This window comes from Strigops habroptila, chromosome 1 (assembly GCF_004027225.2).
Source record: "Strigops habroptila isolate Jane chromosome 1, bStrHab1.2.pri, whole genome shotgun sequence".
In the NCBI taxonomy this organism is placed as follows: domain Eukaryota; kingdom Metazoa; phylum Chordata; class Aves; order Psittaciformes; family Psittacidae; genus Strigops; species Strigops habroptila.
In genome coordinates, this window is record NC_044277.2 from 132,985,600 (window position 1) to 133,004,991 (window position 19,392).

At 44.8% G+C, this 19,392-nt stretch overlaps 1 protein-coding gene across 1 annotated transcript in view; it reads right to left on the reverse strand.

The window, feature by feature from the left end:
* Window positions 1–18,997, reverse strand: part of JAZF1 (JAZF zinc finger 1) — a 185,048-nt gene extending 166,051 nt beyond the window's left edge. The window contains exon 1 of the mRNA XM_030508852.1: window positions 18,581–18,997. Coding sequence (XP_030364712.1) covers window positions 18,581–18,695 — 115 coding nt within the window. The 5' untranslated portion in view covers window positions 18,696–18,997. The remainder of the gene's footprint in view (window positions 1–18,580) is intronic.
* Window positions 18,998–19,392: the final 395 nt, after the last annotated feature.

Sequence of the window (19,392 nt, forward strand, 5' to 3'; positions counted from 1 at the left end):
AAAAGCAGCTATAAAAGAACTAGCCCAGATTTAGACAGGAAATTTGAGTAAGAGTTGCAAACATTACAGAAAATTAAGGTTTTAACACTCTGTATTCTTAATAGGAGGCCATATCAGAATGTGTTTTAAAAAAGAAGCCAAAACACTTATAAACAGGATTATGAGACAAAATTACCTGTGCACTTTGATGATCCAGAAGGTCTCATTCAGTCCTGTGCAGAACAAGGCACAATCCAAGGCACAAAAGAATTAAGGACAGACCAATGCAAGAGCGGCTAAGGGTGCGGAGCAGCAAACTCCAAGGAAGGAGGAAAAATAAAATGACTGCAAAATACTAACACAAGTTCCTAACTCTCCTAGTGAGCTATAGGAGAAAACAGTTCCGTTTTAAGCATCTACAGCCAACAGAATCAAAACAAAATCCTGTTCTCATCTGAGAGGTAGATACGGTCACGGCAGTGCCACTCTCACTCTGCCTCATTTGATCTTTGGACATGAGCATTCATGTGAAAGAAATGACAAGGATTAAGGAAGTCCACAACTGGAGTTTATATAAAAACTGGATTATAACCACACACGTTTTTATAAATGATCCTGGCAAGCTTTTATCTTTTACCTTGCAGGCACACCTCTCTAGATTTAACAGAACAAAAATAATAAAACCCACACCTATGACTGTATGTGCTGCTCAGGAACAGAATGGTGACCCACAAGCACTGCCCTGCCTCATGATGAGGACCTCAGATAGTCACCATTTATACTCTTGACAGAAGGTGGGAGTGTGTGGAGTTGGGTGGAAAGCAGAAGAGAAAATAAGTACGAGCAGTCTTCACGGCACTTTCAGGCTCTACAAGATGGCCTCAAGCCACATCACAAGACGGTTTTGATTCACAGAAAGAAACTGCAGTATGTCCATAGCTTGTGATTTCTGCCAGCTTCTTTTATGGGCAGTAGATGAACTACCTGATCTAAGAATAAGTAGCTTCACTAAGCATCAACCGAGTATCGCAGGCACACTCCTTTCCAGCTACCCCAAGAAAGGCTAATGCAGGATAAGCATACTAAGAGAGCATAAGGACAAGACAAGTCACACTGATTAAGGGACAAGCTGCTCATCAGCACCCACTCTGATCCTGTGTGACTTCACAACTTAAGGTAACACTACTTTCTGGGTGAAAAAGCCATCACTGGGGAATCTTTTAGTAGAGCAGATTTAAAAGGACTAGCTAATCTGTTCTTACCAGTAAATGTAATCCTTTAGCCTAGTATTAAAGACTCCATTTAGATCAATTCTTGAAGTTTATAAAGAACAGAGAGGATACATGAGGCATGAAAAATAAAAACAAAATAGAAGAGGAAAAGGTTTGCTAACAGCAGGAAAGAGCACTCCTACAATCTCAGTCTGGCCACTGCTCTTGTTTTATTCACCAATTCTTTCTTCTTCCAATTTTTCTTTCTGCAAAGACAACCTGGCACCACCACGTTTTTGCTACTCAACAGAAAGTAAAATATACTTGTAGATCATTAAGAAAAGGGATAAAGTACTCCTCCAACTCTAGTAAGAGACTCAGAAAGAGCACCTTCTTACCACTTACGGTCTTCATCTCTCCTTCATCTTCCAAGGGCTTCCAAGCACACAATGGAAGTGTGAGATCCCATCGTTTCACAGAAGGAAAAACAGAGGCAGAGACAGAAGTGGTTTACCTTCACTGACCTTTCTGCATTCCTCTGAGAACCCATGATCTGCTCAGAAATTGTCCATCACCGCATTCAGCACACCCCTGCCTACTCTGTCAGTCTCCGGAGCTTTTACACACAATACTCTGCAGGTCCTCACAGTGCTGATGTGCTCTAAGTTCTCTTTCATACTCTCCATCTCCTTCATGGTAGGACTTTTTATTTTTTTCAAGCAAGGTCCAAGTACTACTAATACACTTCTTACAGTAGCTTCTAGTTACCCGTGTCAAAAAGTCAACGAGTTATTGCCAAATCCATGGAGCTACAAGTAAGAACATGTAAGAGAGTCATTAAGTCCTACTGTAGTCAGATGGCGTAAAGTTTTTCAACATTTGCCACATCAAAAGCGCTAACCAGACAAACTCTGGAAAAGGAAAATCAAAAAAGAATGAAAAAAATCAACAACATAGAAACATAAAAATAGAACATTCAAAAGACAGCAAGAAACAGAGTAACTAATTAAAATAGTAAGTCCTTGGAGCACTTAATAAACCTTGGACTCAGAAATGGCCTCACAGACGCTGCTCTGAAGTTAAAGCTCACAAGCACAACACAAAGCCTAGAAGTTAAAATACTTGGGTGCTGTGACATATATTTAGTGTTCACCTCACTTGCTTTGCAATCAAATGAGAGGAGATAGTTATCAAAGCCTCAGCAGCACAAATTGTGTGATAGAGAAAAACAATGGCAGCAGTATAGTATTGTAAACATCTGTTTAAAAAAAAATAAAATCAAATCAGAAATAGAAGGTCTTTATCTACTCTAGAAGGAGTAAAACCCATTTTAAATTCTGTGATTGTGCCTCCTTGAAAGGGAATCTGAGCTCCAGTTTCCTGCCCAAAACAAAACCAAAGTATCTACTTACACGTAACATATTTACACGTAGACAAAGGAAATGTAAACATCCTTCATATATATGTATGTTTGGTTTTATATATTTATACAGGCTTATTAACGAGCCTACATCTCCCGATACGCTCACTGGGATCTTTTCAGCAGAGATATCATCCATGTGCAATCTGAAAGGTCAGAGATCACCCAAAAGTTTTGCTTTTGAGGTGCATATTACCTCTTTGTATCCTCAGTGCACAAATCCTTTGTGCCCACACACCTCCCTGCCATCTCACCACAACTCCTGTAAGCAGGACAAGACCTAGCCCTGCCACCAGCCCAGAACTGGTTCCGCCTCCACAGGTTGGTTCCCCTCCTCCATGGTTTGCTGAGCCATGTAATCCTTGCAGTCACTTCTAAATGGAAAAGACACATTGCCAAACATTAATGCTTCTTATTATAGTCAATCAATTGAACTATAATTCTACCATTGTTATCCACCAACACTTTTCCTGATTAAGTGCAAGGTATGTTTACTTTATTACTGAGGAGCTCAAACATTTTCTTTCATAATGAAGTATTCCCCTTCCTCCTCCCACCCCTATCAAGGTCAACGCTCATGAATCAGACCAAGATCCAGAACAACATTTTCACTTCTACACTGACATGGCCAGATGCAGGAAAGCTGAGAATTAGGATGTTCACCAGCTTTAAGATTGGTTGAAAGATTTCACAGAAAAGGGGAAGGTGGCAGAGCTTTCAAAAAAAACCCCAAAACTTCCAAACCCCCAAAAGCAGCACCCACCCCCACCATACAGAATTGGCAGTTTATTCTTTTCTCTTTTACAGTATTACTGCTGAACCAGAAGTTCAAGATCTGTTACACCAAATGAAAGAGCCGTGAAGGGAGATCAGATGGCAAAACAAGTAATACAAAGCTTATAAAACCCCAGACCTATTAGCACAGTGTAGAAAAACATATTTTGGATCTTCTACTTATCTGCTTTGTAAAGGGCCTTCCTATTTTCCTAACCCCACCAGACAGAATCTGCACCAGTAATGCAGGCTCACAGTTACATAAAGACAAAACCATGCAAATAAATAAATTTGTTTCCTCTGTGATCCATATACATACAGAAAAGTGCTGGCTATCTCTTACAGACAATGCTTTATCTGTTCACCTACAGTCAGCTAAAACTGTGGGAAATTGCAAATAAAAATACGGACTACAAATCCTCAATCCAGATCAACTAACTTTAAAGCTGGGTGCAGAGAAGAAATCATGGAAGTCAAAAACAACGCAGAAATCCTTATCTAGTGGTAAGGCATCAAAGATTTTTAGAAGTCATCTTTGGTACTTTCAGTTCCTTGGGAACACTAGATATATGCTGAAAAGGAAAACTTAATTGCAACACCTGCTATTCACAGCTAGCTATGGAGTGCAGAGTGCTGATAACCTATGCTCAGGAAACAAGGAGCACTGGTTTAATTTTCCTGTATTCAGTTCGAAATGCTATCATTAAGCTGACAAGTGTCCATCAGCAGGAAAAGACTGTATTATCTGAAGATCTTTACTCCTCATCAGACCTCTGTATAAGCTGCTCCCTCAAAACTGGAACTGATAAAAATCAGCCAACCACATAGATGCATTCACTTAGCATAAGACCTGCAGATCACGAAGCATGTATGAACTCGTTCCTTCTCAATACAGGAAATGCCCACAATCAACCCTCAAATCCAAGCCCCAAACATTAGAATACCGCAAGCCACTGTGCCGTTTATCTAACTCCTTAAACTGTGACCATCACTGCGGTTATCTGAGCATTTGAACACAACTGATGAACATCTCATTATTACTACATTTTTGTGGCAGGCAAACATACAGGCTTTTCTCTGTTCTCCTCCAACCAAGATATTTGCTAAAGTCTGCATCTCCCCAAGCCAGCCAATCTGTTATTCAAGCCATTCTCGTAAGGTCACGTCATCGTTACTGGATGTCTTTCATATTACCACACATCCTAAGCAACAGAAACAAAATTACAGCTAAACAAGTTCCTTCTATATTAACAAGTCCATTAAATCACTAGAAATGCAATATTCTGAAATCTGCACTACGGCACATGAACAGCTCTGTGCTGAGCCCTGCACCATCTCCAGAAACAGCTTCCAAGAAGGGAGAATGGAACTGCCTCTACACGGATCTACTTCTTATTACCATGTCTTCTCTTTCTCCAGGCTGTCAGGTAGGAAGAGATGCCAAGCTTGGTTTAGTCAGTGTAAATACTACAGGTTTTCCATCAGGCTTTTCAATCAGCTTTGTTTAACCAAACCACATACAATAGTTTCAAAAAGCACTCAGTACCAAAAGGAGACACCACAAAAGACCATCAGTTTTCAGAGGGTGAACAGCTCAGCACATCCTAAATATCAACTCCTCTAGACAAGTATTTTATGCTGGTTATGCAAAAACTAAGCTAGGTGTTGTCATCCCCCAAATCACTAGTTCTCCCCTCTCAAAGTAAAGAAAACTCAGAAGGTATCTGTGCATATATGACAGTCAAAGCATTACAAGCAAGCAATATCACAGTTGTGTTGTTTGTAGGAATGCTGGTCCAGGTCCTACTGCACAGCCATGACACCACAGTATCAAGTAATAGAGAGCAAGGAAACAGGAGGACTGTGAAACTTCAGATTCATCTACCTAACGATCAACAACAAAGGATACTCCACAACAAGGATACCAACAGAGAAAGCAGATTTCCTTTGCCATGTGGTAAGACACTGTGGTGCTCAAAATATACAACACAGAGCAGTCCAGCTTGGTGCATTGTTTTAAAATGGGGCACAGCCAACTTGCTGTCTTAGATGCTTGTGGGATAGAACTCTGTCTTGAAAAGGAATCCAAATCAGATTTGTACCTACCCAAAAACAAATGTGAAACCCTCTGGTAAGGGTCTTCATGTTTATGCTCTGCTCTTAGTAAAAAAAAAACCAAACCAACCCAAACCAACAAACTAACAACCTTGCTTTCTTGAGTGCTTGTTATTAGTCGTGACTACTGGATTCTAAAAACTGCCATCATGCGAGATGTGCAATTGCTCATCTCCAGAGGTTCAAAGGCGGGAAGCTGCAATGGGCTCATGGTGAGTAAATCAGTGTACAAGTCAGAAGAGAAGCTCCACTAAGAGTCTCAAAATTAGCTGCAGACTGCCTACCAGAGAAGCTATTTTTAAGAAGTCTGTTCTAAGCCACCTACCCATGACAACAAGGTAGAAAGCAACCAAAGGGTACCCAGAAGGGAAGGCCTCTATGATTTTGAAAAGAGATCTGTTCTGCTGTGGAGCCACTGGGAGAGGAAAGAGGAAGAAAAATATGGAAGAAGAAAAGATTAATTAAAAAAAAAAAAAAAAAAAAAAAAGAAAAAGCAGTTAGCCCAATGTTTAATGAATCCAAAGACTCCAAACAGGATGGCTTCAAAATTGACCTTAAGAGAAAGCCTACTGGAAGAACAGGAAGAGGATATGTCCTATCTCAGGAGATGGTTTCACTAGGAGTGCTTCAACATACATAGTCAGTATCTGAGAACCACTGCTTGAACCCTGTCCTTGGGATTGAGCATTCAGTTCTCAGCATCCTGAGCTGCAAAGCCAAGCAAAAAATTTCGAGTTTCAGATATATAATGTTCTGCTTCAAAATGAAAATATGGAGGGGAGTTACTTACATCCAGATCATTCATGCTGCTCTTAAGGAGTGGGATCTACATAAAATGAGTTAAAAACAGCACCATGACAGGTCACCTGCAGAGGAGTGAAATTGAAAATACTAAGAGGAATTGAGACAACTTGAAAAGGTAGCTACAACAACCTATAGAAATGATCTGAAATGAGGAGGTGTTTAATAAATATGAGCAAGAGAGGTTTTCAAGGTAAATTAGATAAGGACTTTGCGTGCAGTGAGGATACTTTTGGCATCCATTAAGAGCTTTGAATCTCATCCAGTACATGCCTCAAGCAGACTACATGGACAACCCGAATCATCCAACCCCAAAGTGAGTCAGGAGAAAGCAGGTGCCCTGTATACTTGCTCCTGAATTAGGGATGTCTCTGAATAGCAAGGAAAATCCATGGTTTTTATTCAGCTCAGCTTCTGAGATCCATAAGCCCAACCAAGACGTCCTGTTAAAGAGCTCACTGAAAAAAAGCAAACTCCTTAGTCTTTCACAAACTCCTTTTCTTCCTCACTTCAGATTTCTTCCATCTTCACTCCTCACTATATTCTGCTGCTTTGTTTTCTCTAAAAGGAAGAGAATGAAAATTATGAAAAAGATGTTAGACATTAGTAAAGTATGGAGCCATTACGTGCAGATCCAGGTCTCCTCAACCCTGAAACCTGGTGCTTCAGCCCTAGTTTTTCAGGTTGAAAGACAAACATCACACACATGGTGAAGATGAGAAACAGTTAGCTTACTATCACAGGAGCCTGAACAACATAAGTACACAGTATACCATACTACTGTGCTTGTGTTAACTGTCATGTTCCTATGCCACAACTGCCCTACAAAGCACCAAAAAGAAAGAACTTAGAACCATAAGCATTCACAAGAAAAGGCAGCTTTGAGGTTCAGTGGTTCCAGGACAGAGGAGCAGCAGCTGTGATAGAAAAGCTCCAATAAACCGCTCACCTGTGGAGCAATGGGAGAACAGAACGAGCAGTCTGAAGGGTCAGCAGTAGGCCAGCACAGACACTGGCTGGAGATTATTGTTTTCAAAGCACTAACACATCAGTAGGCAATTTCTGATTTTCCTAAAAAGCCTAAACCAGGTACCCACCAGTTCTACCACAGAATACAGGAGTAATACCTTTCTAGGTGGATATTTACCATGCAAAGGGCAAACCCCTTTGGGGCACCCAGACCAAAGACTGTAGCCTGTGTGTACGTATAGCAGAATGCTCTGCTGAACATAACTGCTTAACAAAAGCTAAACACTGCCAGAGCAGAGTTTCTTCCACGGACAGGTAGGTATGGAATTTATAATCCCTTTCTTAAAAGCACCAGTCAGGCCTCGGCGGATAAGAAGAAAGGTGGCAGGTGATGAGGGGAGTTGAATTTTCCTGGTTTAGGAAACAAGGCTAGGACAGAACAGAACAAAGAAAGATATTAAAGGCCTTCTTTGTTCCATGGGTCAACACAGACAAGTAAAAAAGTAAATTAATTCCACCCTCCAGTTTGCATGTTGTTTTTTCAGTCATGAAAGGATGACTAATCCCACACAACTGTCTTCCCAAAATACAGTTACTAGAAGGTCTTTTTTCTTCTTACCTTTGCAGTTTACTATCTTGTGTCAATTTGCCAAAACTAAAGTAAACACGTGGCTCTTCCTAAACATCTTAGTTCTCACTTCTTGTCCTAACCACTTGCATCTCTGCAGGCTTCTGCAAGAAACGCTTACTTGGACTTCAATTACAATTAATATTTTAAAATTACACATGCAGAAAGATCAGCATGAATTACTGCTCCTAATTATCAATATAACAACTCTAACAGAATACAATAACTGCATAATAAATTTCACATCATTACACCACATTAGTTAACAACACTTTCTAGAAAACTGTACGCTCAATTCCATGCCAGGGTTCTAGCCACACACCATCACTAGAGATTATAAACAAGTAACTAATACCCCTTCAGTATTTACACATACTTGCTACTACAGAACAAGCAATTGCAAAATTATGTGTTTGGGCTCAATCTTTAATTCAGAAGGTACCAAGTATGTTTAGCAGCCACTTACACTACTGTAGGCAACACTCCACTCCTTTCCAGAATTAAGGAGTTGAGGTTTGGGGGGCAGAGGGAGGGGATTTGGTTTCCAAATGCAAATGCTATGGCTTCCATATAGACAGGGTCAGGGAACAGGCATTCCTTCGTTTCCAGAACACTTGGTGGCAGTAAGCAATCCTGTGGCTGGCAGACTGTGCTGGCGGCAAGAACAGAAGGGGTCACTGGTTGTACACCCCTCACATTTCAGAGGTCAGCGGAATAACGTAGAATTATGGTGATGCTGCTACAGGAACTGCACTTCTTATTTAAAAGAGGAAAGAAGGAAAGCCAGGTCACCACTGAGAAAAAATAATCTAGCTCTCAATTAACCCAGTGTACCCCCAGAACATTCATTTTTATTGTATTTGTTTCAATATTTGAAATGCATTTGAGGTCATATGTACAGTCCAGGTATAGGAAGAGCAGGTACAGAATTTCTCCCCCATCCCTTTCACACTGATTTCTAACTCAGAGATATGTAAATTGCTACAGAACTAAAACTCATCAGGTAAAGGCTTTTTATTTATTTAATTAAAATCCAAACACTTAATACTGAAACACAAGAATGCAACCAAAAATATTCACAACATGTAACAGCAACTAATACCTTTTCCCCATCCTGGGCATCCAGTTATTGTTGCATACCTGAACAACCTCTTGGTATGTACCCTGGGTCTGGAAGCAGGTTGAGCAAGCCACTAAAACTCCCTAGCATATAACTATGTTCCAGACCACGGTGTCCAACACAGACTTTATCTCCCTGCTGAATCTGGTCTATAAGAACCCTGAGTAACTGCCCCAGGGTAACTGGGGGTATGTGTTCTGAAGACAGGCTCTTCACAGTCTCACAAGAAAACTTGCTAGCGAGAAGGGGGTTATTCTGGACAGCTGAAACGAAAACAAGGTGTTAGGTACAGGCAGCTAACTGTCCAGAGAACTGCCCTAGGGCAGAGACCAGTATCTCTAACTACTGTTAAGCACAGCTGCTTTAGATAAAGTACAAAGACTGATATAGCTACACTATCAGCATTTCCCATCTCTAAGAGCTCCCACAGTTCAGGAGTATTTAGTCAATTTAAGAGATTTTCTGAGGTGTAAGGAAAATGCAATTATTACCAATGCTAGGACTGTGTGCAGAGTCCTCCAGCACCACTAGAAAGTCCCTCTGAAGTATAGCAAGTGCTTACACTGAGCCTGGCAAAAGGAAGACTGCCTTGTGTAGTCCTGCGAAATGGAAGTGCATACAAAATAACTCACATAACATTATCTTGCCACCCTCCATAACCACACCACTACCTTGCCCCGTGTCTTCCCAGGTGCACAGAGCACTTATAACTACAGTAGAAGACCCCAGATCATCTTAGTTCCTCCCTGGAAGGCTGTGCAACTACACCTTTTAGCTTTCCTTCTCCCTCCAAGTACCATAGTAGTTCTAACCAATTTTTAGTGACTTTGTTACTGTCAGTGAAGCTGTCATGTGCCAGGTCCACCCTGCTACATCCATGGTGCTCTGCATTTGGATGAATAACCCCCAGCCTGAGTACACAAGAGCTTCCTGACTCGCTGAATGAGTGTGCTGATGTGAGAAGGATGGATTTGTGGAAGGGGGGCAACAAATCTGCAGCAATGATAGCACAGAAAGGGGAAAAGGCTCAGGAGTGATTCACTGTTATTTTTTTTGCATGAAAACTTGGACCTTCACAACTCCGATATTGCCCAGTTAACCCAGTACAACCACCAATGACGCCTGTGAGGTAGCAGGCACTCTTCTACTCAAGACAGCAAGTTAGAGAAGTTGCAATGCTTCTCCAACAGATTGCTAGAGAAACATGTAAACTTCCAGGGTGTGTCACCAAATTTACTTGGATCAATGTCAGTCCTTTGATCTGAATACACAGGAAGCAAGGTTAGACCTCAGTAATTTGGTACACAGCTTTCACCTGACAGCAAGCAAGCATCTGAAGTCTACATGAAGCCTTTAAATGAATTTTGAGGTCACTCCCATAACACTAAGACACACACACACTCTCTCTGGTGAAGATACACAGCAGGACTGCACCAAAATAAATGACTGAAATAATGACATAGTTGTTTTCTTCACCGAATGTCACTGTCATCTACCACATACAGAGCTGAGCTCATATTCATATACCCATGCCAATCTCATATAGCACTGAAATCAGATCTCTTGCATCTTAAATGTGCTACCTCCCAGTTTCTGGCTTACAGCTCCACTTGCTTGTATTGGGATAACTCCCAGAAAGCAAGATAGTGACTACCTTACACACTGCTGAAGAAATAAGTGATTCTTTACATCCATATTTCCTTTCCATGGTACACTCAGATATTCAGCAGTTCTGTTTCTATTCAATGAATATTTACTGTCTGTCAAAATATGTGGGGGAAAAGAAATAATTTTCAAAACTAACAGTAACATTTGCAGCTTACTCAAGTCTGACAAAGTAGTCACGTGGGGGAGGGCAGGGAAATCTCAGAAATGTTCAAATATTTTCTAAATTATTAATACATAAATAATTTGTTGAAGCAATTTCAGCAATGCCAACATTTCAAAATGGAAGTGTTCAGCTTTTCACAAAAAACCTCTTAAAATTGAGATGGCCTCTATTAGCACGCAGTGAAATCTTTCTCAAAAATCAGAAGAAATGTTTCAAAATTCATCCACAGTTAAATCTTTCTGGCCATAAAGAACAGACCAGCTTGGATTCAAAATCCCACTCAATTTTTTCCCTTAGACTGATAAATTCTTCTATGTCTACTCCATCCTTTGTAACACAGGCCCTGTCCAACCTGGCCTTGAACACTGCCAGGGATGGAGCATTCACAATGTCCTTGGGCAACCCATTCCAGTGCCTCACCACCCTCACAGTAAAGAACTTCCTCCTTCTATCTAACCTAAATCTCCCCTGTTTAAGTTTGAGCCCATTACCCCTTGTCCTATCACTGCAGTCCCTGATTAAGAGTCCCTCTCCAGCATCCTTATAGGCCCCCTTCAGATACTGGAAGGCTGCTATGAGGTCTCCACGCAGCCTCCTCTTCTCCAGGCTGAACAGCCCCAACTTTCTCAGCCTGTCTTCATACGCACCTCCCTTATCATCCTCGTGGCTCTCCTATGGACTTGCTCCTATATAACTAACACCTGTCAACTCATTCTTTAATGAATTACAGTGCCTCAAATGAAACTGCACAGTAGTAACACACTCCATCCTGGGCACTCATCAGACACAAACAGCACCGCAGTGTCATCAGCATCTCTGGTGAAGAAATCCATTCCCCTTGTTTATCATGGCATAAAGTTAAGAAGCAGCCTCCTAAGAATTCAGGGTGAAAAACACAAATTTAAATAGCAAAGCAAAATCATTAAACTATAAACTGGAATATTTATTCTATTCTACAGGTTAGAATATTGCTCCAGCCACTTCTAACTAAAGAAAAGTGTAATAAACCATATGTACTCCCCCAAAGCACTTCCAAAAGTCTCAAGATAGAATCTGACTCTGAGTAACAGGAATTGGTGGTTTAATTTTAATTGTAAAATTATTCACTGAGACAGTCCCTTAAAACCAAGGGTTCTCTTTTGTTAAACAACAGCTGATTTATCAAATCGGTTCTCTAATTGCTGCCATTTCAAATTAACACAAAAATCTTTGTCTCTGCCTTTCTTAAAGTATACATAGCTGCTATTTGCTTAAATGTTTATCATCCGAATTTTTAATTACTGGTGCTTACTAGAGACAAATAAAATGAATTCTCAGTGAAACAAAGCTTAGTCAAGAATTCTAAATAAAGAAGGGAAAAAAGCACATTCAGAGGCAACAGAGAGTACACTGGAAGGAGCAGGCCTCCAGTGCTTATTTATTTTGCATTTAAGTATTCTGCAGCTTGACACAAAATATTTCTGATTAACTGTTTGTATTTGCATTATATTACCTAAGAGGAAGGAATGGTAGGTAAGATTGTCTCCAGATTGAACAAATACATTTCTTCATCTTCTAGCATCACCTCTTCCTCAAATTATTTCATTATTATACAATTCCTGGTCTTCTCGCATTCCCAAATCAATGATGAAGTTAAAAAAAAGATAATTTGACTGGAAGCTACCTGATCTCAGAAGGACTGCAGGTTAGCTACGAAAACATCCTCTCACACCCTGGAAAGGAGATGTGATAATCACCATAAATTCCCCTCTTCCCCCACAGGTAAGCAAGCCCTACACAAGTGAAGTACAATGCTACTGCTACAAGTTACCTGATGTTTCTTCAGTATTCATTTTCTGACTCATATTGTGTAGATCTGTTGGTGCACGGAGGAGCAATCCCTGCTAATAGTAGGGACACAGCCCTGCAACGGGCCTCACCCAAAGCCACTCAAGCTGGCACAGGAAAAAGGAAAGATCCCTATTGGCTTTATGTGAGGCCTTCAGTCTTAAAAGGGAAAAACCAGTTTGCAGCATGTTCACAGATGTTTGTTTTCAGCTCTTTCTTCCTAGAAAATATACCACTCAAGCTTTACATTCTTACAACACTTTATGCCTTAGCCTTGATGTGCTTGGTAACAGAAGAACAAATTTCACATCACAGAAGTATCAAAATCATGTTTTAGGTAAAGTTTAACGTCAACTCCACTTACCTTCATATGATTAATATAACCTAGGTTTTTGTGGTTTTTTTTGTTTTTTTTTTTTAATGTTGCACTTACATATTTTCACAATTTAAATTCAAACCCAAAGAGGAAAGGAAACCAGACTTCGAACTGGAAAATAAGCCAAAAACCTGTTCTGCTCAAGCTGGGGAAAAAAATATGGATTAGCACTGTTAGCCAAAAGAGACTCTATGTTATAGAAAAGCACTCATGAAATAGAAAAGCCTTCCCCACACCAACTTACATAGTGAAGAACCAATATCCTTGGAACATAACACCCTTCTACATCACTGTGAAATGTATTTTCAACAAAAAACAAAAATCACAGCTGTAGAATTACTGGGCAGAGGATGACCTTCAGATAAATGTAGCTGTAAATGCAGAAAGTTGCTTTCCATGAATGATAATTAGTACTCCTGCTGAGGTAAATACACGTCATTGTTCATTTATTTTGCAATACCACATGTTTATGCACATTACTGGCAACCAAGCACAGTCTGTCTGCACCTGTTCCAAACAGAGCATCCCATATACCTAGTTGCCACATCATTCTCAGTGTAAAAAGCCTTGCTAAGATCTATCACCTCTTCAAAACAACCAGTCTCAGCTCCAAATGTTAAATTATACATTGAGCAAATGGTAAAGGATGGTAACCACTTAAATGATGTTCACACACTTCCAAAGAGCTCAGCTTTAAGCGAACAAACTCTTTCATACAGACTTTCGTTTGCTAGGCCTTCCATAAATGCTGGTGTGTAGCCCCTCATCCTCATCTTTAGCAACATAGAAGGGTTGCAACTTTTTATGCTCATTTTACACAACACACTGTGGGCTCTGATCCCTTCTATGTTTATGGGACCCATCCTAATATTTGGGAATCAGTCAACTTTGATGGGAAGTACATAACTCCCAGTTCTGACAGCAACACTATGCAAATACATCGCCAGAAGTTATCCAACACTGGGACTTCTTACAAAGTTATGTTGAGGCGTTCCTCGGAGGTAGAGCATCTTAGTTTGTGTAATTACTGCATAAGCAGAGGGTCTTTTTTCCCCCCCCTCCAAATTCTTCTAGCAGTTTCAGTGCAGCAAAATTAACAAACTCTACTTCAAATAAATCTTCAGATTTATCTTTTGAATCTCTTCCTATCCACTCTTCCATCTCTCTGAGTTCACCACTGTATGGTCCACACTGCTCAATGAGTCTCAGGAGAAGCAGGACTGCTCAAATCAGCCACACAGCTACACAGGTGCGTACAGCATGTCAGTACTCATCAGGAACCAAGTGGTGTCAAAATCTGATTAAGAGATTCAGTTTAAATACTGGCTTTTCAGCATAAGAGTAAACTTTGTATCAGGAGCTATCTTTAAGGAGCTACTTGACCCTCACTCTAAAGGATGCAGTTCAACTATGGGTAGACTGAAGAAGAGACAAATCACTGAGGGGGAAGCCCTCCCCAAATCTCCAGAAACCAAAGTGTGTGACCCTCTGGACTTCCAATGAACAGCTGAAAATGCCCCAGAAGATTACTTACACCAAGTTAAGAGTTAATGCAATGCCAGAAACACTGTGGAACCAGAGGTACCATTTCTAACATCATGGCTGAAGACACCACCAGGATTGCAGAAATGCAGTAAAATCTGCCATGTTGCCACAGCTGAATACTCAGTAGTTCAGGGTTGGTGTTGTGTGTGTCATTCCCTGCCTCCCCCCTTATTTTCTCTTCCTCTCTTGGCAGTACTCTGAGGAACTGACTGGATTAAGTCCATTCCATTCTACAGTGTCAATCCCGGCAAAGAGCAGTAAATTAGGCCTTTTGCTCCCAGACTAGAGACATCAGTCAACTAAACTACCTGCAAGGGATTGAAGCGGCCAAAACCAAGAGGCAGGGAGACAGCCTAGCAGGGCAGGCTAAAAGCCCTGCTTCTCGACATGGTTGCAGAGAAGGTAACAGCACTTCAGGTTGCTTGGACAACGTGCTGCTAGAAAAAGCTCACAGAAAAGCATTTACTAATCAGCAGTTTAAAATCAATGTCTATTTTCAGCTGTGAGCCACAGAAAATGTGAATATACTGTTTGATAGTATTGCTACAGACTTAGAAGAGTTCCTCCTGCAGAATGACATCTCACTGCAGATGACACTGGTAGGCCTCAAGAAAGATCCCAGAGCAGTGTTCCTGAACTAGCCTAACTCTTCTCAAGTCTTCAATACAGAAATGCTAAACCTAGAAAGCAGCTGATATGCTGATGGGCACGTAGCACCACCTCAGAGCTGAATATTTCATCTAAGGGCCATAACTCCCCCAGGTTATCTGCACTGGTACTTCTTCAAGTAACTGGCAATTTATCAGGCAGCCACTAAGATGTTGGAAGAAAAAACCCAACACTGTACCCTGAATTATTTCATTACCATATGATTATTCACGAGTGTTATAAGTAAGCAAAGCGCCTACACAATCCCTCAGAAACCAAACACACTGTGTCCCCAGAATGCCCCAACAGTGTTTCCTTATACTAAGTTAAGCTTTATGTGCAAGGTTGACCAAAAAAAGATCCCTTCATAATTATTTGTTCCTACGTTTTTCAGAGACACAGTACAGCTCTGAAGAACGACCAAATTCTTGCCAGCACTCCACTGATGATGTGAGCCAATATTAACCCATCCAAACATGGCAGGGCAGCAGCACTGCTGCAGGCAGAGCATCAAGAGCCCATGCCATACACACCTCCCCACACAAAGCTGTTTGCAGCATCAAGTTTGCTATCTGTGCTGTAACACTGCCTTGCTCAGCAATTGTCCGCTTTGGTTTAAACTGTTTAAACTAATGATGGAATGTAACTCAATCAAGTTGTTTTCCTGCAGCACACACAGAATGGCCAAAGCAATATATTTTTATACGGCATGTTACTCTTCGCTCTATATGCCAAAAACTACAGTCAATTTTTAAAGCAACAAACTTCAGTGCACATCCCTAGACCTGTACGACAGCAAAAATTGGACACTGTTTGCATTAGACTTACTGAGAAAGTAATTCCAGCGTAAGCTCCTATTCAGATGTTTACTCCATTATTTCCTGGCTGTCTTTGTAAAGGTTAATCACCTTTTGGCCAAGTGCTTACCTGGTGAGTTTTCATAGATTCTCATTCTTCAGGCTCTGCCAGGAGCCCCTCACACACACACACACCCCCAACCATGCAGGTGAGCATCCATTTGATAACTGGGATCCATACTCAGTGTCACCACTATAACTCCCTACTGATTTTTCTAGTGTTTGATACAGGCAAGTAACACAACATCACTGCATCTTGTATTCGCAAGCAGACCAAGTTTAATCTGCCATCACACTGAGGTAAGACATTAAAGATGAAGCACGAGCAACCTTGTGTCATTCTCCACCAGTTTGCACTCAACCAGCTGCATGACACCGTACATGCAAAGTTCCAGTTGTGCATCCTGCAAGTCTTGGCAAACAACATGCTCAATTAAATGTATGTGTGTGTTTAAGCTGTAGTACTTTAACTCTGAGATAGGGAAAAAAAGTAAAGAATACTGGCCGCAGCATTAAATATGCAATTTTTAAGACATTACAGTATTTCTGCATGAAGCTCTCCTCTCCGCAGAGAAGCCTCAGAACCGCAGATCAGGGATCAAACTGCAACGCACAGACCACGTGGGCCTGCCTGTATCTTTTCTGACACCCTGTGGGCTGTGGCACCTAAGGGCTGATAATCCACTTGAGGGACACACGAGATGACTTATGAACTTTCGTTTTGGGAACTGTTTCCCCATAGCTTTTCTGGTGGAATGGGATGGATGCACGGTGTAGCAAAAGCTAGGAGAGAGATTCAAAAAAACCCCAGCAATATCACAACAGTATGCTTGCACCACGCCAAGTCATAAATTACAGAGTTTTGTGGTATGTGGTTTTGTTACCTCATACCAGGCATCGTGATAATTATGAGAACCACACCTTTCATCTCGCTGACCTGTAACACTACGTTAATGTAACGTTACACTTGCATTTAAGCTTTAGCGACTTTTTTCAGGTATTCAGGCCTGTCTATTAAAACTTAATAAACTGAAATGCACGCTAGATTCATTGTTTTTGTAGCAGTGTGTTGTTTCCTCACACGTCCAGTGAAACGGGGGAGTCTCCAGTCTCTCGGTACTTAAAACTTCTGTATTTTCCCCCCGATTTTAAAGCTCGGTCCGCTTCAAAGAATTCGCTCAATTTTGACAGTTTAAGCACCGTATTTTATTAGCAACGAGAGACAGTCGAGAAGTTTGAGAGGGGAAGTGGCCTGGAAGCCAGGGCAGCACACCTGCCGAGGCCGAAGAGCGAAGCTGCGGGACGGCAGCGGCCCAGCGGCGGTGCCATGCCCGGCTGCGGACACGATGCTTTGCTAGCAGCCGGGCTGGGCGGCGCCGTGCCGGCTGACAGACCCTGCCCGGCGCAGCGCCTCAGGCCCGGCCGGGCGCGGGCAGGCCGGTCCAGACGGAGGGGGGGGAGAGGGAAAGTTGGCGCCCGCGGCCGGCCGGGAGCCGCGCACCGCCCCCTCCTCCCCTGGGCGCCGCCCGCGCTGCCGAGGGGCGGCGCCGGCGGCCCCTGCGCACGCTCCCGCCCGCCGCCCATGAGGCGCCCTCGCCGGGAAGGCACTGACGAGTCATCGCCCCGCAGGCCCGGCGGCGGCTCCGCCTCCGCGCCCCTGGCGGGACGGGCGGCCGAGGGGAGCGGGGGGCGCCGGGCCGAGCCTACAGGTGACCATCCGCGGCCTGGCCTGGGCTCCGCGGATAACGGCAGCGGGTCCCAGCGCAGCCGCCTTCACCTCCCGCCCGGCCGGCCGCGGGCACTGCACCGGCGGCGCGGGCCGCCCGCCCCGCCTGGCCTCCCGCCCGCCGCCGAGCCCTCCCTCCACGCCCACCGCGCCGCCGGCCCCGGCGTCCCTCACGCCGTCCCTCCGCCGAGGGGCGCCTCCCGCGCTGCAGCGGCCGGTGCGGCCGGAGCGCGACCCGTCCTCCCCACCACACCTAGCAACAGCGCTGACAGGACGCAGTGGCGGCGGCGGGAGGAGGAGGAGGAGGAGGAAGCGGAATGGCTGCCGCGGCGGCGGCTCCCTCCCTCCCCGGAGCCCTGACAGCCAGAGCCGGAGCGGAAGCAGCAGGCGGCGTGCTGTGCCCGTCCTCCTCCCTCCTCCACCGCCTCCTCCGGGCTCCTGCGCTCCCTCCTGCCAATGCAAACTAACTCCCCCTCGCCAGGGCCGGCGGGCTTCACGCCTCCCCCGCACCCACCCATGCCGCCGCGCCGCACGCCGCCTCCCCGAGGAGCCCTCCACGTCGCCCGCAGGACCGCTCCTGCCACTCCTCGCCCGCCACCCGCCGACCTCCCTCCGCCGGCGGCCGCCGCCGCGCCCCGGCTCCCGTTGCACCTTGTGCCCCCCCACCCCGCGCTGCCGCCGCACACGCGGCCCCCACGCCCCCCGCCGTCCTGCCCTGCCGCGGCCCCTGCCCCAGCCCCGCCGGGCACTCACCGATGTGGTTGTCCTCAATGTGCTCGATGAGCTCTGCCAGGGTTGGGAAGTGGAGCCCGCAGCCCCCGAACCTGCAGGCGTTGGAGAAGAAGGAGGCGGCGGCGATGCCTGTCATGGTGTTACATCGAGATCCCCCTGCGGTGCCTGCTCTGCCAGGGCCGGCGGCGGCAGGGCGGGGAGAGGCGGGGGCAAGGGGAGAACGGGACGGAGCGAGAGAGATGGGGAGCGAGAGAGACGTTGGGGGTGGGGAGGAGGAGGAGGAGGAGGAGGTGGTGGTGGTGGCGGCGGCAGCAGCAGCAGCAGCAGCGTCGGGAGCGGCGGAGGGGAGGGACGGGCTGGGTGGGGGGAGATGAGGCAGCCGCAGCTGGGAGGAGGGACCAGCGCGGCTCTGTAACAGCTGTGCTGCCCCGGCGGCGGCCGCCGGCAGCGGGAGGAGCAGGGCACCCGGGCCGCCCGCCGCCGCCGGGGGACACCCGCGCCGCCTCGCCGCGGGGGCGGCGGAAGCTGCCGTCCCGCACCGAGCGGGGTGGCTGAGGGGACGGGAGGAGGGCAGGGCGCGCCCCGCAGATAACTTTCCCCCTCAGCCTCTCGCAGGCGGTGGTGGGGCCGGGGGCTGCCGTAGCGGCCGGGGGGGAGCTGCGCCTGGGATAGATGCTGGGGCCAGGAAGGTGGTACCCGGCCCGGGAGCATTCCCGGCCGGCGGGAGTTGGCTCCTAACTCAGCCGTCATCTCCACTGTACCCGGAGGGAAGCAACCAGCTCTTCACCGAGGTCACTAAACCGAAGGGCGGTCGAGGCCGCCAGACCCAGCCT